The following is a 23756-nucleotide window of genomic DNA, read 5'->3' as shown; positions in this document are numbered from 1 at the left end:
TGTAACTTTTTTGTTACATTAGGTATCTCGCCCAAATTTGGCCCCTTTTTCCCCACATGTGGGCGGTCGTAACGCTACCCAGGAATCCTAGGTTGCTGTAGGGGGGTGAGAGAAAATCACCAAAAAGGGTTGAAAATGTTCTGTTTTTTCAAAAAATGCCAATAAAATTATGTACAAAGAAGCCTGTGGTTTGTTCCTTGTAAGAGCTAGGAACAAATGGTTTGCTGTACTGGATTCCCCAATGTCATGGCTTTCAAGAACAGGTTGAGTTTAAACGAAAAAAAATATTCGGATATGCTTATCAACCGTTTTGTGAGAGGTAGGCGATTATGGCCATTTTTGCCATTTGGACATGCGTGGACAGAATGGAAGAAAAGGGTAAGAAAGCCGAATTGGAGGACAGAAAGGCATACATTTCTGAAAAGTAGTGAAAATTTCAAGTTTAGGAAGGGGTAATTTGCGCAGGTCAGGCAACAACTAGGTAGGGGAAAATTCCATAGTTTGGGGAAAAAGCAGGAAAATGACCGAATAAAAAGGTATGTGGTGGACATGTTTGGCCTGGTACGGCAATGGCTTCTATAAATTTGGAAAAAAACAATGCTCCGCTACATTCCCCTGACTCTTGCAGTTAAGAAATCGCACATTTTCTGTAGTGTTTCACAAAACAAGCAATACCACAAGCCAAAAACTGAGCATTGGTACACAGGAGTTTTATGCTTACGGCCTGAACAGACATACTTAGCATGTGTAAATCGGGAAAACCAATGTGGTGAGGAACGGCAAGCATACATTTTTCGAAAGAGCACAGGCAGACCTTTTCAAGGGTAGGTGACTTGTGCATGTTAAAATGTATGGTGCCTAAAGCCGCGACTAAATGTAGGGCACATTTGGGAAATGAAAGGGTTTTGTGACAAAGGGCACCAGCAAATGGGTCGAAACGTTATGAAAACCACGCAAACACAAAAAAGTCCTACCTTTCCACGTTCCCACAGGTGTCCCGACGAAGACTGTACCTCACGTGTGTGGGTGCAGCTACCTGGGCGCCAAGGGGAAAGCGGAAAACACGTCTAACCCCAAGTCTTTTCCGACAGCTGAATTTCAGGATTTTTTTTAAAGCGCACACCATTCAGATATGGGCCTAGGGTGTCCAAGCCACAAAGGAAAACTGGGAACCCCATGCATTTCTCAAGAGGACACCTGTGGGAATGCAAGAGGTGTCCCCCCCCCCCCCCCTTCCATTTGGGGTAGGGGAGAGAAGCCTACGCCAAAATGTCGGACAGGCCCCCCAATGGATGGGGAAGTAGGGATTGGGAACCGTGGGGGCAGATTAGCACACCAATGTGCACATCTGCACCAAATTGAAAATGGCAGGCTACACTTTAGGAGGGGCTGAGGGGCAACCTAAACCGCCTGGGAATTTTGTAATGTGAAGGGGGGTGCACCTCTCCACCTCCCCCACCAAATGGAGGGGCGGGGCATCACATGTAGCCCTCCCTGGGGGCAAATAAGGGGGCAGGGGCTGTCATGCACTCCTCCCTGGGGGTCAGGTGTCCCTTCCTAGGTGCAGATATCTGCCCCCAGGGGGGGCTGCATGACATGGATCCCACTCCATTGTGGGTGGTGGGAAGGGGGGCCACCACCCCTTCCCGTTAGAAAATTCCCCGGTGCTTTGGGGTGCTCCACACCCCCCTAAAATTGCTGTCTACCATTTTCACTTTTTTGCCTTGTTTACCCAACTCCCCTTGGTGCAGATGGGCACAATAGTGTGCCATTCTGCCCCCAGGGTGCCCTAAACCGACTACCCCACCCATTGGGGGGCCTATCTGACATTTTGTGGCGGCCCTCTCACCCCGACCCCAAACGGATGGAGGGGGCACCTCATGCAGGCCTCCCTGGGGCTCGGTCGAACGGCTGCATGAGATGCCTCTCCTCCATTTGGGGCGGAAGGAGAGGGCCGCCAAAAAACGTGGAATAGGCCCCCCAGTGGGTGGGCAGTAATGTTTGGGCACCCCGGGGGCCGATTGGCACACCAATGTGCCCATCTGCGCCAAGGGAAGTTTGGTAAATGAAGAAAAAAACTGAAAATGGTACACTACACTTAAGGGGGGTGGGCTGAGGAGCACCCTAAATCTATGGGGAATTTTCTAATGTAAAGGGGCATGGCCCTCTTCTCCCCCCCCACACCAAATGCAAGGGGGGGCCATCTCAACCAACCCTCCCTGCGCACGGATAAGAGGGGGGGCATCTCATACAACCCTCCCTGGGGTCAGATGCCCCTTCCTAGGAGCAGATAACTTCCCCCAGGGAGGGCTACATAACATGACCCCCAGTCCATTTTGGGTGAGGGGGAAGGGACACTCCCTTTCCATAAAAAAAATTCCCTGGTGGTCTGGTGGAGGAGGGCGGCACGTCCCCCAAAACCAACAATTCATTTTTTTTTTGTTCCCCTTGGGCCCATTCCCTAGGGCAGATGGACACCCCTCTGCCCCAGGGGGCCCTAACCTGCAGGCCCCATCCTTTGGGGGGCCGGACCACACTTTCTTGGTGCCCCCCAATTGGATAAGGGGCCACCTCATGTACTTCTGCCTGGGGGCTGAAATCTGGCCCCAGGGAGGGCTACAAGGGGTGCCCCATTTCCCCTTGGGGTGAGGGGGTAGAGGGCCACCCCCCCTTTTATGTAAAATAAATCCCTGGTGGCTATTTGCCCCCTTCCCTGGGGGCAGATGATCAGCCATCTGCCCCCAGGGTCATCCATACATGTGCCCCCATGCTTTAGGGCCGGGGGGGGAGGGCTGCTTACTGTAAGCAACCCCCAACCTCACCCTGCTTTCAAAACAAATCCCTGGTGGTCTAGTGGGCATTGCTGGGCGCAGATAGAGCGCTCTGCCCCCAGCAATGCTTTCACAAAAGGTGTTGTTGGAAAGGGTAGAATCTCCCCTTTCCAATGACACCGCCTTCAATCTCCGGCTTGAAATATAGCTGGAGATCGAGGGAGAGGGAGAAGGCCACTCGCCTTCTCTCTTTCACTGCGGCAGCCATTGCTGCTGCGGTGACATTACTTTCACGTCGGCGTGCATTACGCACGCCGACGCGAAACTGAAGGTAATCCAGCCCCTGGGCAGTGAGGAGGGACCTCCCCCTCACATAGCCCAGCGGTTGGATTACATTCTTGTGTGATCTTTGCAGGGATCACACAAAACACATTGCCTAAAAGGATGAGCCATCATGTCCTTGGCAACCTGGAGGTAATCCCAAGGACGAGATACCTCGCCCTTGGCACTTAAGGGGTTAATTGTATATATCCTTGTTGCAGAGGTAAATTATTTAAATCGAAGATCCTCCCGAAGATCCACATTTAAGATTGTGGCGAAACATGTGTTGAGGACTATAACGGTGAGAAGAATAGCACACAATGAATCCAGGAACATAAATTGACATTTTGAACACTTAAAGGACTTTAACGAATGATTAAAAACAGAGAAAGCAAAAGCCAGATTGAATATTAGCGAACCATACATGTACAGAATACATTGTATGTCAATTGAGGACTCGAGTAATATGTGGATCAATATGTGAATAATATACATTTTGTTATTTTCTTGTTTAAGCCAATAAACAGTAATTAGATAACTGAATTCTTGTAGAGCATCATTTGAACTACATACACATCCTCTATCAACCGAGCGCAAAAACACGACCCTATTCTGACTCAGTTTTATATCTGCTATTGGGCAGGTACAATGGAAAGTTGCTAGCGACGGATTCGTGAAACAAAATTGAAGACTTGTCGCCATAACATATGACCTATGCCTGCCCCCCCCCCCCCCTTTCTCTGGGACCCCACTCGTGGTGACACCCCCTCCCAAACCCCCTTAGTCAAGGAGACCCCAAATAGGGATCAATCTATACCTCCCTAACACCCAGATTCCTCATTGTTAATGGCATACCTAGGGACTGACCAAGGTAAAAAGGTGCAGGGCCTTTAGGCAAGCTAGTATGGTTTTTGGCCTGGTTACAACGCTATGAGTGGAAAAGAACCAATCAACTTTCCCTTTTGTTACAAGGGACAAGCATAAGGCTTTGGGAAGAAGAGCTGAGAGGTGTGGGAAGAGGATCCACTTGGCCACAGACCCGCAGCCGGGAAGAAGATGCGTCATGGGAGAAGGCAGAGTCAGCCGAACCCTCCTCCTATCCGGCAGGGACTGCGTTAGAGGCGAGAAGCCAATGGAGCGCTTGAAAACTGACTGAAGGAGCTGGGAAAACATAGCCCCACTGGCTTGAATCAAGTCACTATAGGAATCACCAAGCAGAGGCCAGGCAGGAGCAGATGCCCGAACCCCCCCCCCCCCCCATCAACCATATAGGGGGTTCATCAAAGCCTGAGCCACATCTTGGAAGAGGCCTGGGGAGATGTTGACGTGATGTTACCATTCCCGAAGAAGGCCCCAGCACAGAAGTTATGCAGGCTTTTCACGGAACTGGAAGGTGGGCGGCGAACCAGATACCTTCAGCAGAGATAAGCCAGTCAGAACCCCCAAAGCGGCGTATAGCCAGACGGACAGCCCACGAAGGGCTAGAAACAGGAAGTGTCTGAACCGGGGCGATGAGCCCGATATCCCAAGCAACCGTGAGCGAACCAGAGGCCCAAGAGGGCTATATACTGAGACTAAGGGCTAGAATCAAGAGGTTTGGAACGAGGCGAAAGGCCCGATATCCCAAGCAGAGGTGAGCCATCCAGAAGCACTAGAGGGCTTGTATTGAGATGGAGACCCCAGGCAAGGCTAGAAGTAAGTCCTGTGCGAAATGGGGCAATGAGCCTGTTAGCCTACGCAGGGGAAGGCTAACCAGAGGCCCAGAGGAGTGTATATTGAGGCTAAGAGCCCACAAGGAGCTGCAATTGAGAACTGCCTACACTGGGGTGATAACCCACACACTTCACGCTGGGGTGAGAAAGCGAAAAGCCCACAAGGGTTTGATAGGATGACTATTTCACAAGGGGGTGAAAGGAACCTGAGAAGTTTGAGTCGAACAGCCCACGAGGGGCTGAGACACAGAGTTGGACGCTATCTAATACACAGATGGCCTGGAGGGCCAGATAGCCCACACAAAGGTGCTAAATGACAATTGAGAGAATGTTTGCAATATCAAATAAGAGATTTGATATGAACACTTGCCCAGGGGTCCCGAACTCCATACTCCAGCAAAAGAGAGACTTGGAGGACCCAAATTTGATCAGGCTGGGGCCAGAGAGAAAGAAAATCAAAAACAAGTGGGTGAAGTCAGAAGCCATGTATAGCAGGTACCAACGTACTTGGGCAAAGGTTTGTTATTTAAGTGGTAGGGATAGAACCTAGATTAGCATATGTTTGGACCGAGTAGGACATTTTTCTTTTAGACCTTCTGTCAAGTACTGTTTTATTATAATTTTTTTTAAGTTAAGGAAGACCACCACCGCAATATCTGTAAGGTTAGTTGAGGTTTTCTTTGCTTTAACTTGTAAACCAAGTCGTCGTCTTCGTCTCCTGTTTCCAACTTACCACACTATACACAGAACATGTCAACACGTGTTCCATCTGCCACTTCTTCTTGAACAATACTCTAAACGATGGGTACAGGACGTTGGTGACGGCTTGATGAGGACTGTGGCATCAGACTCTGCTTCCATTCATATCCATGCTTTGTTCTGCCACAACAGACCCCAGGAGCGTACTCCCTTCTTGAGGTCAAGATACCCTTGAGGAAGCTTTCTGTGGCAAAAGAGTGAAGAAATGACATACCACCCACGCTCAGACAGCCCTGGACAAGGCTGTCTACGTACCCAATGGCTCACATAGAGTGGGTCTACGAAGGCTGCAGTGACAGATTTGTCGACCACTCCTTTGACGCCCTCCGCATCCACAATGCATAAATGCATGAAACCTACAACTCCAGTCGACGGCCCATGAACACAGCAAGTCTTCATCCATTCAGTCGACGTCGTAGTCAACCACTCTGTTGACTGCCTCATCGGCTACTCAGTCACCAACTTATTCACTGACCATTCCGTTGACGACCACAGCAACGACTAAAAAGCCTCTGTCGATGACCGTAACCATGTTGTCAGCCACTGAAGGTTTCTACTGTTTCTATGCCTTCTGACCATGGGCTCCGTCCACTTCTTATAGCTCTCCTGCGCAACAAAACTGCCATTGTTCATGCTGGCTCCTTACGCTCCCTCTTTTATTCCTGGTCCTTTCCAAGTACCTCTAAGGGACATCTTAGAACACGTTATAGACACTGATTTTTAGGGCACGGAAGGTGTGGTTTCAGACATTGAAGATGAGGCAACCCTTTCAGCCACGTCTTACCATGCAGCCACCACGTGCCCCTCATGTGTCTGCTGCCCCTCAGTCAATGCCTGCTTTCAGTCCACTGGAAGCACATTCTGTCACTGGACATTGTGTCTACACTGCAGACTCCAGTGTCGAAATTGCAGGCCAGGATATTGTTGGTTCCAGCCATTGCACTGGATCTTAGAGCTCCTCCGGCTCTGTCCAGATGCTGTAGCCACATCTCTGGCTCCTCGGCTCCCTACAGAACCCTCAGAAGAGGAGTCTGAAGAAAATGCTTCTCAGGCTAGGGTCTCAACTCATACTTCCGCGTATGAGTGTGATGACCTTGTTCCAGCAGATGGTGAACCTGTCAATCTTCCCATCATTGATTCCCCGCCTCATGAAAAATGTGACATTCCATTCTGTTGTGTCCAAGACCACCAGAATGCTCGATATGGTCCCTGAGGAACAGAGGAAAAAAGTCTTATTGTACCAGTGCAGGAAACAAGAACAGAAAACTTTATTTTCTCTTCCTGTGCTCAAAGATGTTTGGGAGAATGGCCTCTTAACAATGAAGAACCCCTTTATGGCTCCACCAAAAGAGGACATGTTAGAAAAGAAATACAGGGCTCGAGATGGCGCCTCCAAATGCCTGCAAATCTAGCCATGTCTGGATTCTGTGCCCTCTGCTGCAGTAAGCAAATGCTCAGCCAACCAACTGTACCTCACGTGCTGTACCACCTGAAAAGAAAGGGAGACAACTGGACGCTTTCGGAAAGCTCTTTCTAAGGCGACTACTACGATTAAAGCTGCAAACGCCTTAGCAATTCTGGCCCGCTACGACGGAGAAATATGGTACAAGCTGGGGGTCCTATTCTAGATTTCTTGACAGACGACAAGGAGGATTCCTTCAAGCTTTTTTTGACAGATGTGGAATGATGTGGTTCTGCACCACCAGTAATGGCTAAAGGCTACGAACATACTGCCAGAAGTAAAATGAAAAAGGTTGTGGGTATAATTTACGATGGCGAAGATATCTTCAGGACGAAAGTCGACAATACCCTCCAGGCCATCAAAACTGTCAACACTGCATGTCCCTGCAACAACGCCAACAGTCCTTTCATTCCAGGAAGTCACAGTTTTCAAGAGTAACAAGTGACTACAGATCATCTTATCAATCGCAGTTCTATCGTTCTAACACATATACATCCGGAGATATCTACATAGGGACATCCCAGTCTTACAGGGTTAATCGGCAGTGATGTGGCGATTCCCAGGCATAGACTGCGCGTCTTTTCCATTTCCTCACTGACTGGTCAAAATCACCACAGACTTGCTCCAACACGCTCACGCCCTGACTTGCTCCAACACGCTCACGCCCTGACATTTCTGCACAAGGCACCCAACATTCCTCTGACCAAAAAGGTGGAAAAAGACCTTTCAACACTTCAGCGCAAAGTCCATTCCCTCTTCTCCAAAGGTGCCAAAGAAGGCGTGTCTAGTGGGCCAAAGTGTTTACTCAAGATATTTCCTTGTCAGGAAAACATCTGGTGTCTGGAGACCAATTTTAGACCTTTGTCTACTAAACGTTTATCAGATCCTAGACTTTCAGGATGGTCACGCTTCAACAGATCCTTGGTCAATTTCAACAAGGGGATTTCTTTTCATCACTGGACTTGGAAGACCCTTCCTTCCATGCCCCTATCCATTGTCGCCACAGGAAGTTCCTGCAGTTTAATGGCAGGCCTTCACTATCAGTTCAAGGCCTTACCCTTCGCACTCAAGTCCAACCCAAGGATTTTGATAAAATGCCTAGCTTCAGCGGCGGCTCACCTCTGTCGAAAAGGTATCCACGTGTACCTTTTTTTGGTTGTTTAGAGCTCCCTCCCTTCTACAGGCCATAAGTCACACCAGGATTACGATCTGCTGTTTATCCACTCTAGGATTCTCCATCAATTACAGCTAGTCCTGCTTAATTCCTTCCCAACAGATGTTATTCCTGGGAGCACAAATGGATACAGTTTCTTCCACTGCTACCGCTTTGGCCAACGGAGTCGAAGCCATCCTTGCAAAGATCAGACTGCTCCCACGAAATCAAGTCACATCAGTACGCCCAATGAAATCTATTGTCGGAATAATCTCATCCTGCATCCCTCTGATGCAACACTGCCAGCTTCGGATGAGGCCTCTTCAGGAGTCCTTGGACTCCCACTGAAAGCAAATGTCGGGCCACTTGGATTTGTCACTTACGCATCCCTTCCAAAACACCCTGTGCTGGTGGTCTGAACCCACCAATCTCAAGCAGGGTGCCCACTTTCAGCCTCTGACCCATTAGATCACAGTTACGACTTGCGCATCGTTGGAGGGCTCGGCAGCCCACACCGGCAGTTACTATGTCAGGGGCCTGTGGTACCAGGATGAGAAATAGTTGCATAACAATGTCCTCGAGCTGAGAGCGGTGCTCTGGGTGCAGAAGTCCTTTCACCGCCATCACCAGGAGAAGATATGGTACATGGGATAGACCTGTCCCCCTTTCATCTGCCAAGCATCCACAATTCGATTGCCAATTCCTTCAGCAGCGAACTAGGCTCCTGCCACGAGTGGGAACACCTGCACAAACAATCTCTGCACATCTCTGATGTGGGGTGTTCCAGAGATGGACCTCTTTGCCTCCAAGGAGAACGTGAAATTCAGTGCTTTCGCTAGCAGGTTCCCCCAAGCCGGGAAGCGTGGGAGACTCCTTCACATTTCTGTGCAACAAGTTTCTCTGTGCATTACCTCAGTTTATGCTCATCCCCAGGGTCCTGCATGTTTTCAGGCTAGAGCGGTGCAAACTGATTTTGGTCGCTCCAGCCTGGCCGAGACAATTCTGTTTTTTGGAACTTCTCAGCCTCTCGTCCGCACCTGCCACCCAACTGCCTCTGGTCTTCCATCTTCTCAACAGGTACAAGGGAGCGGTCCTGCACACTGTCCCAGCCGCTGTCAATCGGATGGCCTGGCCCCCCTCCCCTAAAATTGGGACTCATTCCCATGCCACAGGACTGCAGGCACATTCTCGCCAAGTCTTGTGCACATTCCGCCCTCTCCTGCTATCATCACAAATGGAAGCACTTCACGATTTGGTGTGCTGCTAAGCACATTGATCCTTTTCGTTTCCTGCCTCCTGACCATTCTGCCATACCTTCTGTCATTGGCCCACAGTGGACTTGCACATTCCTTAATTAAGGTCCATCTATCTGCAATTTCCAGGTGTACTTGCATCTATACTATGCCCTCATTATAGTCTCATCACCATGTTAAGGGACTCTTCTGGGTTTTCCTACCAGTGTGGGCGCTGGCACCTGCTTGAGAGTTCAGTAGTGTTCTTTCCAAGCAAATGGGACCTCCCTTTTGAGCCCTTGCACAAGGCGGGCATCAAGTTGATCTGATCAAAGGTGGGTTTCTTGGTCGCAATCACCTCTGCCTGGAGAGTGGGGGAGGCCTCCTTACTTGTGTTCCACATATCCAATGTCATGTTATGGACGAACTCCACTTTCATGCCCCAAGTGGCGTCGTCATTCCATCTTAATGAGCCTTTAACCCTGCCTGTCTTCTTTGACTTTCCTTCTACTCCGGTGGAGTGCACACCACATGCAGGCTTAAAGTATTATGTTGGTGTTACACTACAGTTCTGCAAGTCTTCAATTGTTTGACCCCACTGCTGTGACTGAGGGACTCTCCAAGTCCTCCATCTCTGGTGGCTATCAGCTTACACCTCATACTGTCTGTCACTGCATCACTAAAATGCTGCTTCAAGGTTTGCACACTCCCCACAGACTGTTTCTTCCACCACTTTCTTCCTCTCCGGTGTCCTGCTGTTGGATATCTTCAGGGCGGCAACATGGAGGTCTGTTCACATCTTCACAAGGTTCTACTGCATCGACAGGGTGTCCACAGAGGATTCTAGCTTCAGCCAAGCTGTGCTTTGCCACCTGTTCATTTAAAGTGAGCTTTTCCCTGAAGGGGAGGTTGTTTCCGCCGCCCATTTGGTTTTGTATCTGTATACTGCTTTATAATCTATTCAAACAACATGTGAATCTATGAAGGATCCAATGCTGGAGAATGAAAAAGTAGTTTACCTGTAACTCCTCCAGCATGGGCATCTTTCATAGATTCACATGCAACCCTCCTGCCTACCTCGCATACGGCTCTTCTTGGCTAATCTTGTCACTTTTGCGCTATGCTAATCTGAAGATGACCTCCTTGGGTGGAGCTAAGGGAGAATATGCCTATTGGCTATGGGACAAGATGAGACAAAACCACTTAAGAGAAAACCAAAGTGACTGCAGTTTCAAATTCCCAGCCCGATGGGAGGGAATATTCAAACTGCATGTGAATCTATACTGGAGAAGTTGTTTGCTGTTGCACCCACCCTCTGTCTCATGGAAGTCTACCAACCTGTTTTCTTTGTGAGCCCTCCCCTCTGTATCTTCTGTTCTCTATGCCTGGGTTGGAGTTTTTTATGTAAGTGTGTACATGGAAAATAATGCTACAAGCCAGGCATAAAGGTCACTTGTTCCCTAGCATGACTTCCAGTGCTCCACATGCACACAACACACCATTTCCTACTCGCCATGAGCTAATTATCACTTGCCAATGGCTATAGGCCTGAGAACATACACATGACTTTTCACGGATAGGGTAGCATTTTCCGATATCCTAGCATTGACCTCAATAATCTTAAACAACACTTTCAAATGCCTCTTACACTCAGTGTTGTGGCAGTTGCTTAGCTTCGATTCTTGGAAAGTTAGCGTGTCCAACTGGTCTGCTGCCCCTCCTCATTTTCTGCTGACCAGCCCTGCACAAGTTTTGCACATGCCAGAGCCTTCACTCTGTCCATCCTCCTCTTCATTTCAGATAGGCCTGTCATGCAGTTGTCATATCTGCTTGATGGCTCGCCTGGCAGGAAGAATCGACCAAACTCCCTACCAGATAACTGCATAAAACTAGTGCTTACTGTTGCAGGATCTAAGTTCTGCTTTGTTTACCCTGTTTCTGCATGTACTTTATTTTGGCATTGTAGCAGGTTTTTTCGGATTTTAGGGGATTCTGCCTTGGAGCTGATCTGTCATTCACCTCATACGGCACCCATTTTGGAAGTGGGGTGCGTTTGAACACCTGATCTAATGTGGGCATTAATCCTCATTTTGAGCCTTGGATAATGGATGAGTTTCATTTTGGTGGTGTTTGACTGACTGATCTTTAATCAGTGGAGGAATTCTGAATGTAGGGATGTTAGTGGTGCTTTACTGTCACACAGCATTCATGTTTTGGAAACATTAAGCTCCATGGGGTTTATGACCATTCGTATTTCGGACATGCATGTTTTTGGGGCATGTTATTGTTTTTCCTTGTTGGTGAATCCTAGGCAAAGTTTTGTTTTGTCAACGTTCTGTTAGCAGAGAATATTGTGGGCTCCAGTTTATTTATTACCTGCCAAGGTATTACGACGAGGTTACAGACAGCTTATTGAGATATTAGACCGTGACAATTACAGCGAGGTTTACAGTAAAAACAAATGCAATGTATTTACAAGAAGATGAATACTACAAAAGCGGGTGCAGCATATTTACAAAATCTCAAGGCAGTTTTATTAGTATTGGTTAAATAACCCAAGTTTTCACCAGTTTTTTAAAGCCCATGAAATGATCCTCTTTTTTGATACTGAGAGGGAGGGAGTTCCAGTGTTTGGGGGCTAGGTATTGCAAACTGCTGCCCCCCCTGCTTTGCTATTCTTATAGCGGGGTGTTGCTAACAGTAGATGGTCATTGGATCTTCGGGTTCTTGTAATTTCTTTTTTAGGTAGTGCCTTATTTAGGGGGTGCTATTTCCTGTTGACAATTTAAACTTTATACATAGGGTTTTGAAGATAACTCTAGCTGCGTCAGGCAACCAATGGCGATCTCTTCTGGTCTTGGATATGTGGTCCGATTTCCTCATTCCTAGGGCGGCCCGTAGAGCTTTGTTTTGTATCAGTTGTAGTTTTTTAGATTGCTAATGGAGGTGCCCAGTAGTAAAACATTGCAGTAGTCAAGTCGTGAAAGAATCAGGACTCTGGCCAATGTAATGTAGTTAGTGGGGGTAAGGAATTGTCTGCTTGGAGCAATTAGTTTGGCTGTGTATGCGGTGGAAGATGAGAGGCTGCTGGTGTGCTTGGTCATAGAGAGGTTAGCATCCAAGTATACTCCTAAGGTTGTTATTTGCTTCAAGACCGGTTTCGTGGTGCAGTCAATGATAATAGAGGCGTAGTCAGAGTGGAGGGCACCTATTTTGGACTGGGATCCCACAATGAGAATCTGTCTTCTCATCTTTGAGGCAGAGACTATTTAATGCCATCCAGTTTTGTATGATTGCATAGATATTGTTAATAATCAGTGTATCTTGGGTGTAGTTCCCAGTGAGTGGGATGAGGATCTGGGTGTCATCTACAAAATTTGTGTAGATGACACCCATATCATCTAAGGCTGAAACAAGGAGCTTAGTATAAGCGTTATAGAGAGTGGGTGAGAGGCCCGAGCCTTGGGGTACTCCATTGGGGACTGGGATGGGATCTGCAGCTTCATTGCCTATAGAGACTCTAGAGGTTCGTTCATTTAAGAAAGATTTAATCCACATAGTGGAGAAGTTAAAGTCTTTAGCTAGGGTGGAGCAGAGTTTGTCGTGGTCCACAAGGTCGAACGCAGCGGAGAGATCTAACAAGAGGAGGATGCAAAGTTTGCCCGAGTCTCTAATGGTATCCATCTGGATTTTAAGGCCCAGTAGGGCTCTTTACGTGCTGTGATTAGGCCTGTGCTGGTTGTGTTCCAGATGGGCTTGGACTTGATTATATCCTAATTTGTCTATGAATTTAAGTAAAAAGGGAACTGTCATTATTGGCCGGTAGTTGGTGGGTATAGGCAGATCGTGAGAGGTTTTTTTTAGTAGGGGAGTAACTCAAGCTGCTTTAATGCTTGCTGGGACCAGTTTGGCATTGAACGAAGCATTCACAAAGTTGGTAATGATGGGTATAAGTTTGTGGGCACATGATTTGACTATTTGTGCTGGAACGGAATCTCCTTTACAGTTGGATGCTTTGAGTTTGGAGATAGTGTCTAAGACTAACTCTTGGGAGACTGGGGTGAAGAAGAATAGATGGCTGGTGTTGACAGTATGATTCAGGATATGGTCATCACTGGCCGATTTGTTAGCTAGTAGTTGCTTTTTGGTTGCAATTTTTGTAATTTTGGCAGCTAGAGCATCTTGTATGGTGGTGCACCATTCTTTGCTAGACTGAGTAGAATTCGTTGTCGGGTGGGGTTTTCCAATTCTCTCAGGATTGAGAAGAGTTATTTGAAGTCCGAGGCAGCGTTGTTGATCCGAGTGTTATAGGCATTAGCTTTGAACGTGATAATGGCCGATTTGTAGTTTTTTCTTGCCGTCTGAAAGGCTTTTTCTGACTCTGGGGAGGGGTATTTTCTATGTGCATGTTCGAGGGCGTGTTTCTTTCTCCTTAGAGCAACAAGACCGTCATTAAACCAAACACATGAACGTTTGTCAGTGCGTTTGGTTTTGGTGGTTAGAGGGGCTACAGCATTAATGGTGGAGGTGAGACAGTTTTGGTATGTGTCTGCTAGGAGACAAGGGTTATCGCTGGAAATTGGCATGGTGTCTAGGAGTTTGCTCAGTATGGGGCTGAGGTTTTCAGGGGTGAGCTTGCAAAGATTTCTGGCTACATAAGTGTTGGTTAATTTAGATTCGATAGGGGGGGTTCATCAGAGATGATAGTAAATTGGATGTTGTGGTGATCCATCCAATTGAGTGAGGAGATAGTCAATGGTGATGGTAGTATTGTGCATGAGGATCCAATCTAATGCTCTACCCTTAATGTGGGTAGGGGTGTTCACAAGTTGTGTGAAGCTCATATCCTTGAGGGCGGAGTGTAGGGATTCTGCTTTAGTGTCTAGGCTGTCGTTAAATCTTTTTACTATCTCCGAGGATGACACATTTAGTATTGGGTTTGATGAGAGGAGCAAGCAGAAGTGGGATGTCTATTTCAGGATGGCTATTGGAGTTGGGAGCTCTGTAGATTACTATGAAGTTGATGGTGGTTTTGTCATTAATGGCGAGATTAGCTAGAAGTTCATAGCCAGCAACACTTTCAATGGGGCAGGATATCAGTTGGAGTTTGGTCTTGGCTATGATGGCAACTCCGCCTCCATGAGACTGGTGCCTGTCGGTTCTGAGAATGTTGTAGTCAGGTGGGATTGCGAGTGTCAGGAGAGGACCCAAAGCTTGGTGGAGCCAGGATTCTGTAACAACAAGGAAGTCTAGTTGTGATTCTATGATAAGGTCGTGTATTTTGGTAGCGTGAGCTCCTAGAGAGCAGGCATTAATGAGGGTGCCTTGAAGGTTGGTGGTAAGTTTCTCATTGGTGGTAATTGTCGTTGTAGTCATTTTAGGGCATAGGGTGGAGTGGGTTCGTTTGGTGGTGGGCTTGAGGAGGCATCGGGAACCGATAGGTAGGGTCAGTTTGGGTGGCTTAGGGTCGTGAATGGTGTCATGTGCACGATATAACGTGCGTGATCTTGGGCGATAGCGTCTAGTCTTGCCAAAGATGGGACGAGAGTGGTTGTTTCCAGTGAGTGTAGCTGAGAGTGCTCTGCGAGTTGGTGCACATTTTATTATCGTGAATGAGGTCATTTAGGCTGGTGGTGAGAGTGGTTGGTGTTAGGCGGAAAGGGTGGCATGGAGGGCAGAAATGGTGTGGGGCAAGTGATGGGATGATGTTGGGGGCAGGCCAATTTGGAGAGTCTGTTCTTTTACGCTACATAGTGGTTATCAATGCTGGGTACACTGTGTTGGATAAACAAAAAAGGTAACCTGATAATGGTAAACCAATTTTGCATAGTTGGTGCAAGTCGCAATGAGGATGGGGTGCCTTGCATGGTGTGCTACGCCACCGATCTGGTCCTAGTTGCTACCGAATGACTGCTTGCAAGGAGGCGTTGTATGGCGTGGGACTACAAGGGGACTAAGACTCTTTCTTGCAATTATCTGTTATAGCAGATTACAACCAAATATTAGGCGAATAATTAAGCTAGAGGGGGCATTATGCCAACATGTAAAATGTAAACATTCATAATTGAGTACAGATTAAATCGTAATGCTAAGCTGTAGTTATGAAAGTTGTGCCGATATACAATTCGGTAAACACTTATTACCTCTGGCCACCCTGGTAGTATTGGTATGGATCAAGCGCAATAGTGTTGCTTAGGCATGTAGTGCTAAGCAGAGTAGTTAGATGGTGAGCTACGAAGCAAGACCCTATTGGTGCATTAACATAATTCTTACACAGTAGGCTGGTTGGATTAGTCAGATATGAATGGGGGAAAAAAAGCACAGTAAGAGTAGGTAGTGTTAGTGAGCGGGCAAAGGGGGTGGTTACAAAACATGGACCGGATACAGATGGGTGCTGATGAACGTTAGGGTCTCAAGGGGAGATTAACCCAGACTATTGCGGCGGCGATCAGAATGGGCCGGTTAGGGCAGACTAATGAGTTCCACACATGCAGCGACAGTATGTCGGTAATGAAAATAGACGTAGGTTAAAGGGGGTGGCTGTGCAAAGGGTACCTTGGGGTTTGTCTGACGATGTGGAAGCCAAGGTTCGAAAATGTTCTGGTGGCTGGATACTGGTAGAAGTAGCAGTGTTTGTTGTTTGATGAGGGTGGCTGGCAGGATCGAGGGGTCTGGGCACAGCACAGCACGGACCGGCCACGGACAGGCTTCAGACAGACATGCAGTTGGCCTTATAGACCGTGCCAACTTCCGCCTTCCGGTTCCGCTGGGGTGCACAAATATGGATGTAGGGCCAATCGGATTGCAGCAATTCAAACAAAGGTTGCTAAGCAGCGTGTAAACAAAGTATGGCGGCAGCCATATTCGCTTGAGCCGAGATCTTGTTGCAAGTGACAATCACAGATGCAGCAATGAGGCGAGTAATCATCAAAATCAGGTATCGGCTGTGGATGGATGCTTGCAAAGGAAGGTGGGATCACGCAGGATGGGTGAAAATGGTTGGCGACCTCAAGGTAGGTCATGGAGGAACGGGCAGACTGGGTGCTGGGCTCCTGCCATCCTCCCCTCTTGATGTGGTCACTGCTCTGCATAATAAATATAAATCAAGAGCGTGTGCACATCATCTCAAATATATACGGTGTGACCTCGAAAGAAACCCAGCGCTGTGTGGTGTTCGCCTGTGAGGGTTTTAAGCTAGCCAGAGGATTCCTCCTTAGAGTTCCAAGAAATTTGGACGACAGCGGGAGGCTCAGGCTTCAGAGACCCAGGGGAGCCCTCCCAGGTCCGGACAGGACCAGACAAGGCAAGTCCCTGCCCTTCAATGGGGACTGGTGTTTAGGAGAGATGGACTACTTGCCGAAGAGCATTATTGTTTGGGGAGATCATGAAAAAACCCTTGTGGGATCCAATGGGAGTCAAAACAGGCCTTTCTTGGGCCAATGAGATTGGATGTGTGGAGGTCGAGAATAATATCAATATACCATGCTCTTATTTCTCTGCCGACTAGATTGTGGGTATTTCTGATTTTTCAAAACCACCAATTGAAAGGAACTAATCCGGTGCTATAAATGTGGTGTTGTGTTGATCGGGGCACTGAGCGACATGTAAAGTTTCTTTTAGATTTTCCAGATAGTTGATTTTTATAAGCACTGTTTACTGTGTTAAAATGTGAATACTTTACTTTGCAGCCACTTGATAGCATGCACGACAAAGGAATGGCTGAAGAAATGCACTGTGCCTCTATGAAGGGTACCACTATGAGACCGCCTCACCCTGGGATGGGTCCACCTCAGAGTCCAATGGACCAGCATAGCCAAGGTAGTGGAAGCTATGACATTTGACATTTAATCATGCCATTTTTATGTTTCTTTCCTGATGCAATAAGATAGCCCTTCATTCCTCTGATCTCAGGCCTACATTGATATACATCACAAAATAATTCATTCATGTATCATTTTTAATTACATTAAACCAGTATGTCACAGAAATTGGAATCCTAGAACAGTATTACAACTTGTAAAGGCGTAAGGTTCATAGCAAACACAGCTATGTAGTCTCCATGTCTTGCAGGTTGACGTATTAAAGACATCACGATTAGGTTCAGTCTAATGCTGTTCATTTTCATCACCAACAAAATATTGTGCAATCTTTTTACACAAACTAGGAAACCCTCCCATGCAGTTTCCTCACTTGTTTATCAACCCTCTAATTACATATAAACCACATTGATGATGCCCGGTCCCTGCTGGCTCGCTCTCCCACCAAATAAGGACGGTGAGTTCAGGCAACTCGTCATATAGGATTGGGGCCATCTGCTGATGAATTTATCAACCTTCCTTTTTCCACTGACAAAACGAAACGCCTTAGTGCATGGTTGAGTAATGACCTGAGATTGCTTTTTCAAATAAATGTTCCATTCTTTGTGTGAAGGCAAAGCAGTATCTTTGGTGACAATGACCTCTGGATTGAATTGCGGTTGGTCCCTTAAAGTCACTCAGAACACCAAGCACCAATGTGTGGGCTCCTGTCCTTCAACCCCTGAATTTATCTTGGATGGGCCGATTGACGGCTTTAAAAATGTGTTGGCAAGGGTTTAGTTCTTGTTCACAATGCTCCCAGTTCTCTTTTTCCAACAAACTGATCTCAAACATAATGATCAAAATAAGACTTGTTGATGCTGCAGGTTCACCAGAGGCTTGTTCTCCACATCGCCCTGACTGTTGCTCCGGTCCCCGGGCTGCAAGTGCACAGTGCCAGGCTTCTTGGGAGATGTAGATTTGCAGAACACCATCCTGCAATGTGCCACCCAATTGTATAAAACGGTTTATAGTCATAATCCCGAATACAAATATGTCGAAAGTCATAATGTCGAAAAAATAAAGTCGAAAACAAAAATGTCGAATTTCTTTTTTTTTTGTTGATTTTTATTTGAAATGGGGGGGTTCCCCCCCAACCCCCCTTTCTTAATTTTTTTTTTATGTTTTACCCCTTTTTTTTTTACCACCGGAACCCCAAAAAAACATGTAAATTAAAAAAAAAAATTCGACATTTTTGTTTTCGACATTATTGTAATTCGACATTTTGTTTTCGAGATAATGACTGGACACCGTATAAAACTGCATCGGCAGGGTGGGTAGGGTAGTAAGACGGCAGGATGCCTCCTCAAGTAACCCATGTTGGACTCTGATGACCTTAGCAACAACTGCCCCATCCCCATCCCCCCCTTCATAGGCAAGATCCTTGACAAAGCAGTAGCCACTAAACCCCACCAACTCATTGAGATCAACAAATCTCCTACAGTCCTACCAATCCGAATTCCGACCAACTCGCATCACTGAGACTGCAACCGTCCAACCGATCTATCGTGCCCTTAACATCCTTGACGACCAGGTTCTCCTTCACCTCTTGGCAGTGTTCAACAGACCACCTCGCTCTTGCAGACATCCTACATCTTTGCATGGGGATCAGCAAGATCATCCTGCATTGGTTCAAGTGCTACCTCACTAACAGCCATCAGTTTGTCCGGATCTATGTGATCACTGCGACCATCATAATTATGATGGCTGAAAATGCAGACTTTAAATAAATATATATTTTTATTTTAAACCCCCTTTACACCACATGTATATGTGGGGGTGACCCCCCCCTGCAGCTCCCCATAGTAATATTATATCATATACCCCCCACACATATATGTGGTGTGGGGGGGGGGGTCTAAAAAAAGTCAGCATTTTCGGCTGTCGTAATTGTGAGCGACATTTTGGACCATTACCGTTTGTCCAGATGGATGCCTCCTATATCATCTATCCATAACTTGTACATGGAACTCCTTGGTATCCTCCTGGCCCTGCACAACATCCACATCCACCAATACACCAATGACACGCAAATCTACTTCCAAGATCTCCATCGAAGACGTCCAGACTCAAGTCTGCGTTTTACTAATCCATTACTCGATGTCCAGTGCTTACCTAAAGCTCATCCCATCCAAGACAGAAATCCTACTTCTCACTAACAACCCTGTGCATCCAGACCAGGCACCCCAGCTGACCACCTGCGCCAAGTCCCTTGGTTTCTTAATCGGCAAACCCTCTTCTTCAAGACACACATAGCTAACAATCATGGTACCAACCTTCCCTCCAGAAGGAAATCAAGACCTTCCTTCCCAGCAACCAACTTGAGATGCACTGTGTAAGCCCATTTACTCTCCCACCTGCATGTTTGGAATTTGCTTTGGCAAGGCCTCACAACAATCGTCCTAGATCCTCTGAGAGCAACCTAGCTCCTCTGAGAAAGGTCATACAAGGATAGCACATCTTGTGAAAGTACTCGGCAACTTCAGCCACATCATACCGGCCCTCATCAATCTAGCTGCACGGACATTTTGCATTCATACCCTGCTGCATCTACAAAGCAGTAATTCCCAAGCCTCCTAGTTACCTCCCTGCGAAACACAGTATCTTTGGCAGCCAGCACTCCACCAGAAACCAAGATTTGAGCACACTAGAACCCTGTCGCTGTAGGAAGGAAAGTACCAGACGAAAGGCCTTCCGTGTTTGTCGGAAGACTCTAGAACCTCTTCCCCATCAACCTGACACTTTCTCCCACGCTTCTGTAATTCAGGAAGACCTGTGCAAGCATTCAACCCCTCATGTATAGCGCCCCCCAGCTGCATTCCCACTTCCTTCTGCCTTCCACTACTGTTCCCTCTTCTATGTTAACCCCTAGTTGCTCCTACTTTTACCTGGCACTGGCCCACTAATGCCTGTGTTCTCTGCATTGTCAATCCTCCCCCCTTCTTCACTTGGTGAACGTTCATATGCTATACTCATTGTTACTTGCTCCCCATTCTGTAGTTTCTCGGCTCACTCTGTAAAGTGCTCCAATGCTTTCTGCAGCAATGTTTGTGCTCAATTGATAACCTAATAATAATAAGTCACTAAAAGCATAGGGGGGAAAACGGGACTGGATGACACCTTTCTGGCATGTCTAGAGGTGTGTTAGGCCAGAATGCAAAGGAAAGTCGAGACTGTATGAAGTGTGAGAAACTGAAACAGTTCAGCCTTCAAAATACAATTCTGTTTTTGTTGTGGATTGGGCGGGATTGCTTCTCCTGCCTGACATTGGACAGCTTCTCCCATTTTTATATAATCTAGCTGAAGATTGATTTACCTCTCAGCAAGAACTAATGCTTCGTACCACCAAAAGAGTCACTTGGTGCTAGGCGGTTAAGTGCATAGTTTTAAGGAAGGTTTAGTATTTCTTCTTCAATTAGAACATCTGTAAAGGAGGGGCGACAGGTAGCAAGACATGGCCAGCTGTTGGCCACCTTCACCTGTCTTGGTGGAGCGTTTCAGCTTGTTTGTAACCTTCATTGTCTGATTTTCAAGCCCACTTGCTAACTAAACCTTCATTAAACCAGTGCCCTTTGAGGCCAGCGGGCGATCTAGCACGTTACAAAAATTAAATCAAGTCTAATTAACTGGCCTTAGTAGCATGGCTGAGGGAACTAAAAAGCTACATTCCATGAAAGGGGCTTAGTTTCAAGGAATGTAGCGGGGCTGAGAGAACTAAAAAACTACATTCCTTGAGAGGTTTAGTTTTTCCCTTTTGAAACAAGTTCATTACAGGACTTGTGGTCATACCATATGCACGCTTGAGCGCAATAGAACACATTCTTGTGTTGGTAGTCCCCTGGAGCAACTGCACTGAATTATGCAGAAATTACATTGGATGTGTATTGCAGGGGTGTTGAATTTTGTTTTAAAAATCTACATGCCAAAAGAACAAAACCTTGCTAAATATCCTTGTCCTCGTAATCTACATTTTCCACCCAGTGCCCATTATATTTCATGACACCTATATTTGAATTTCTTTTTACAGTTGACAAATGCTGAATACATCACATGTCACAGCTGTAACTACAACAATTTAATTTTGAATTGTATGACTTAAACTTCCTTTAACATGCAATCTTACTAATGGGGATGTGTTGTGGTAAATGCACTTTTGTAGACCACTTCCTTGACGGTGTCCAAGGTTGAACCATCCAAATGCCACTGTGAGTTCTTTACTTTGTTTTGGAAGTCCTTCAGACACATTATTTCGAAGGGATTGTGTCCTCTGACGTATTCCTTATCTTTGATAATACAATTCCAGCCTGCTGGCCTCGGAAATTTTTTCTGTAGAGGGCGCTGCGCGTCGACGTCTGCCGAGTCGATGTCCCTCGACGGCCACCGTATCGGCGCCGACGTCACCATGCCCATAAATAGACAAGTGCTGCGTCCGTTGCTCAGTTCCGTTTTTCCGCGCTTCGTGGGGCCTCGGAACGTCGCTGCTCAGTTCAGTCAGGTTTATCTAAATCTATTTTGAGGAATATTCCTTATCGTTCTCGATGGCTTCTTCATCAGAACCGACGACGCCGCGATCCGGCTTCAAGAAATGTCGAGACTGCGGTAAAAAAAATGTCAACGGATCCACACAGGGTCTGTTTAGGGTGCTTGGGGTCTGAGCACCATTGTTCGGAGTGTGAGTACTGCATGTCCATGACGGCGAAAGCCCTGAAGGAGCGAAAGGGGAAGCTTGAGAGAGGTAAGTCGGCCAAATCCTCCTCAAAGGTTTCGTCGGCTGAGTCGAGGCATTAGTCTCCTCGCCGTCAAACACTCCCATTCTAGATCTCGAAGCAGCTCCCACCATTCGTCGAGATCTAGACACTCAAAAAAGAGACGTCGAAGGTCCCATTCCTCGTCGTCTTCGGTGTCCCCAGAAAGAGTTTCCTGTCCCACCAAACACAGTTCTCAAGCTGAGTGGGAGGAATTCGGAAAGAAAATGTTAAGCGTCTTCGAGAACGCGGCCTCGACCCCCTCGAAGACAGCTGAGGGTGATACCCCGGGTGAAAAACCCAAAAAATCAAAATGCCGCGAGTCCCAGCACCCGGCGAAACATTCCACCCGAGAGCGCCATGAGCCATTGGGTGAGAAGGCACCGTCTTCGAAGGTTCCTTCGACGCACGAGTCGGCGCCATTGACGCCGTTGTCGAAGGGTTCCTCGACGCATCGGTCGATCGAGCCGACGCCAATGAAAGAGAGGACCAAGGCTACACAGCCAACAGTGTTTTCAAGGGCCTCCGCACGACGTCGAGACCGTCGTCGATGCCCTCGAGTAGGATCCCGATCCTCTCGAGTTCTTCGAGACCCCTTCCAGTTTTTTCGACGCCATTTTCGGCGCCTTCGAAGCCAGTTACATCGGCGTCGATGACTTCGACATTTTCTCGTCCAATAACGACGAGTTTGGCTCCTTCAGCCCTAGAGATGGGCTTTACTCCATTTCAGAGATCAGAATACCCTGGTCTTTCTTCAATTTATGAAGAAAGGGAAGACTCTGACCAAGACACTTTTGGTTTACAGAGATCCACACTGCCTGCTGCAGAGGATTTCACCTCTGAAGAAAGAAGGCTGGAGGAACTACAGGAGTCACTTCATGAGGCAAGTGGACTTGACACTTCCCCAGAAGTGGAATTTGTAAAGCCAGACCCAGGGGAACATGCCGAAACACCATATAGAACCCTGATGGCAAGAATAATTGAGTTTATGGGTTGGTCTGCGCCTTCACCTGTTTTCCAACAGGATGATCTAACGGATATATTGGACAAAGGCCCACAGGAGGACCCGGTGGTCCCCTTCCATGCAGCCCTACAAAGAAAAATTGCATCCAATTGGGGAAACTCCCGAAGTTATCCCAGCAGTCAATAAAAGACTGTCGACAAAGTATAGGGTAGCGGCTGCTGACCCTGAATACCTGTCAAAACACCCGACCCCAGAGAGCCTGGTGGTTCAAGCGGCAACTTCATCCAGAAATAGGACTGCTTACCCTACTGTCCCACAGGATAGGGATGACGAGAGGTACGACTATGGCAAAGAAAGTCTTCTCTGCCTGTAGTATGGCGTTGAAGTCCATCAACGCCACCTGTACGCTCGCCAGGTTCAGTCACACATTATGGGAGTGTGCTTCATCAGCGGCTGACTGCATACCCGATGGAGAGGAGAAGGAAGCCTTCCTTAACATCATTCAAGATGGCAAAGATGCCATGTGCGAATCACTTCAAACAGGCATCGATTCCGCTGACAGTATCAGCAGGGCCATGGCAGCTAGTACAACAATCCGCAGGCATGCGTGGTTGCGAAAGTCGGGCTTTGCCCTTGATGTACAGGCCAGACTTTTAAATATGCCCTTTGACAGCTCTTCATTATTCGTGAAGAAGGCGGATGACAGTCTGGAAAAGTTACAGATTTCTAAAGCAGCAGCAAAATCCTTAGGAGCTGCTATCCGCCAGACTCCTTTTTGCCC

At 47.3% G+C, this 23756-nt stretch overlaps 1 protein-coding gene across 2 annotated transcripts in view; it reads left to right on the top strand.

Annotated features, from left to right (window-relative positions):
- SMARCA2 (SWI/SNF related BAF chromatin remodeling complex subunit ATPase 2) overlaps nucleotides 1–23756 on the top strand; it is a 3136185-nt gene that overhangs the window by 162170 nt on the left and 2950259 nt on the right. For both annotated transcript variants that reach the window (XM_069625745.1, XM_069625746.1), the window contains exon 3: nucleotides 17099–17228. In XM_069625745.1, coding sequence (XP_069481846.1) covers nucleotides 17099–17228 — 130 coding nt within the window. The remainder of the gene's footprint in view (nucleotides 1–17098; nucleotides 17229–23756) is intronic.

This window comes from Ambystoma mexicanum, chromosome 6p (genome assembly GCF_040938575.1).
Source record: "Ambystoma mexicanum isolate Mex_15411 chromosome 6p, UKY_AmexF1_1, whole genome shotgun sequence".
NCBI lineage: Eukaryota > Metazoa > Chordata > Amphibia > Caudata > Ambystomatidae > Ambystoma > Ambystoma mexicanum.
Note: the sequence above shows the minus strand (reverse complement) of the source record. Positions and strands in the feature narration are given on the sequence as shown.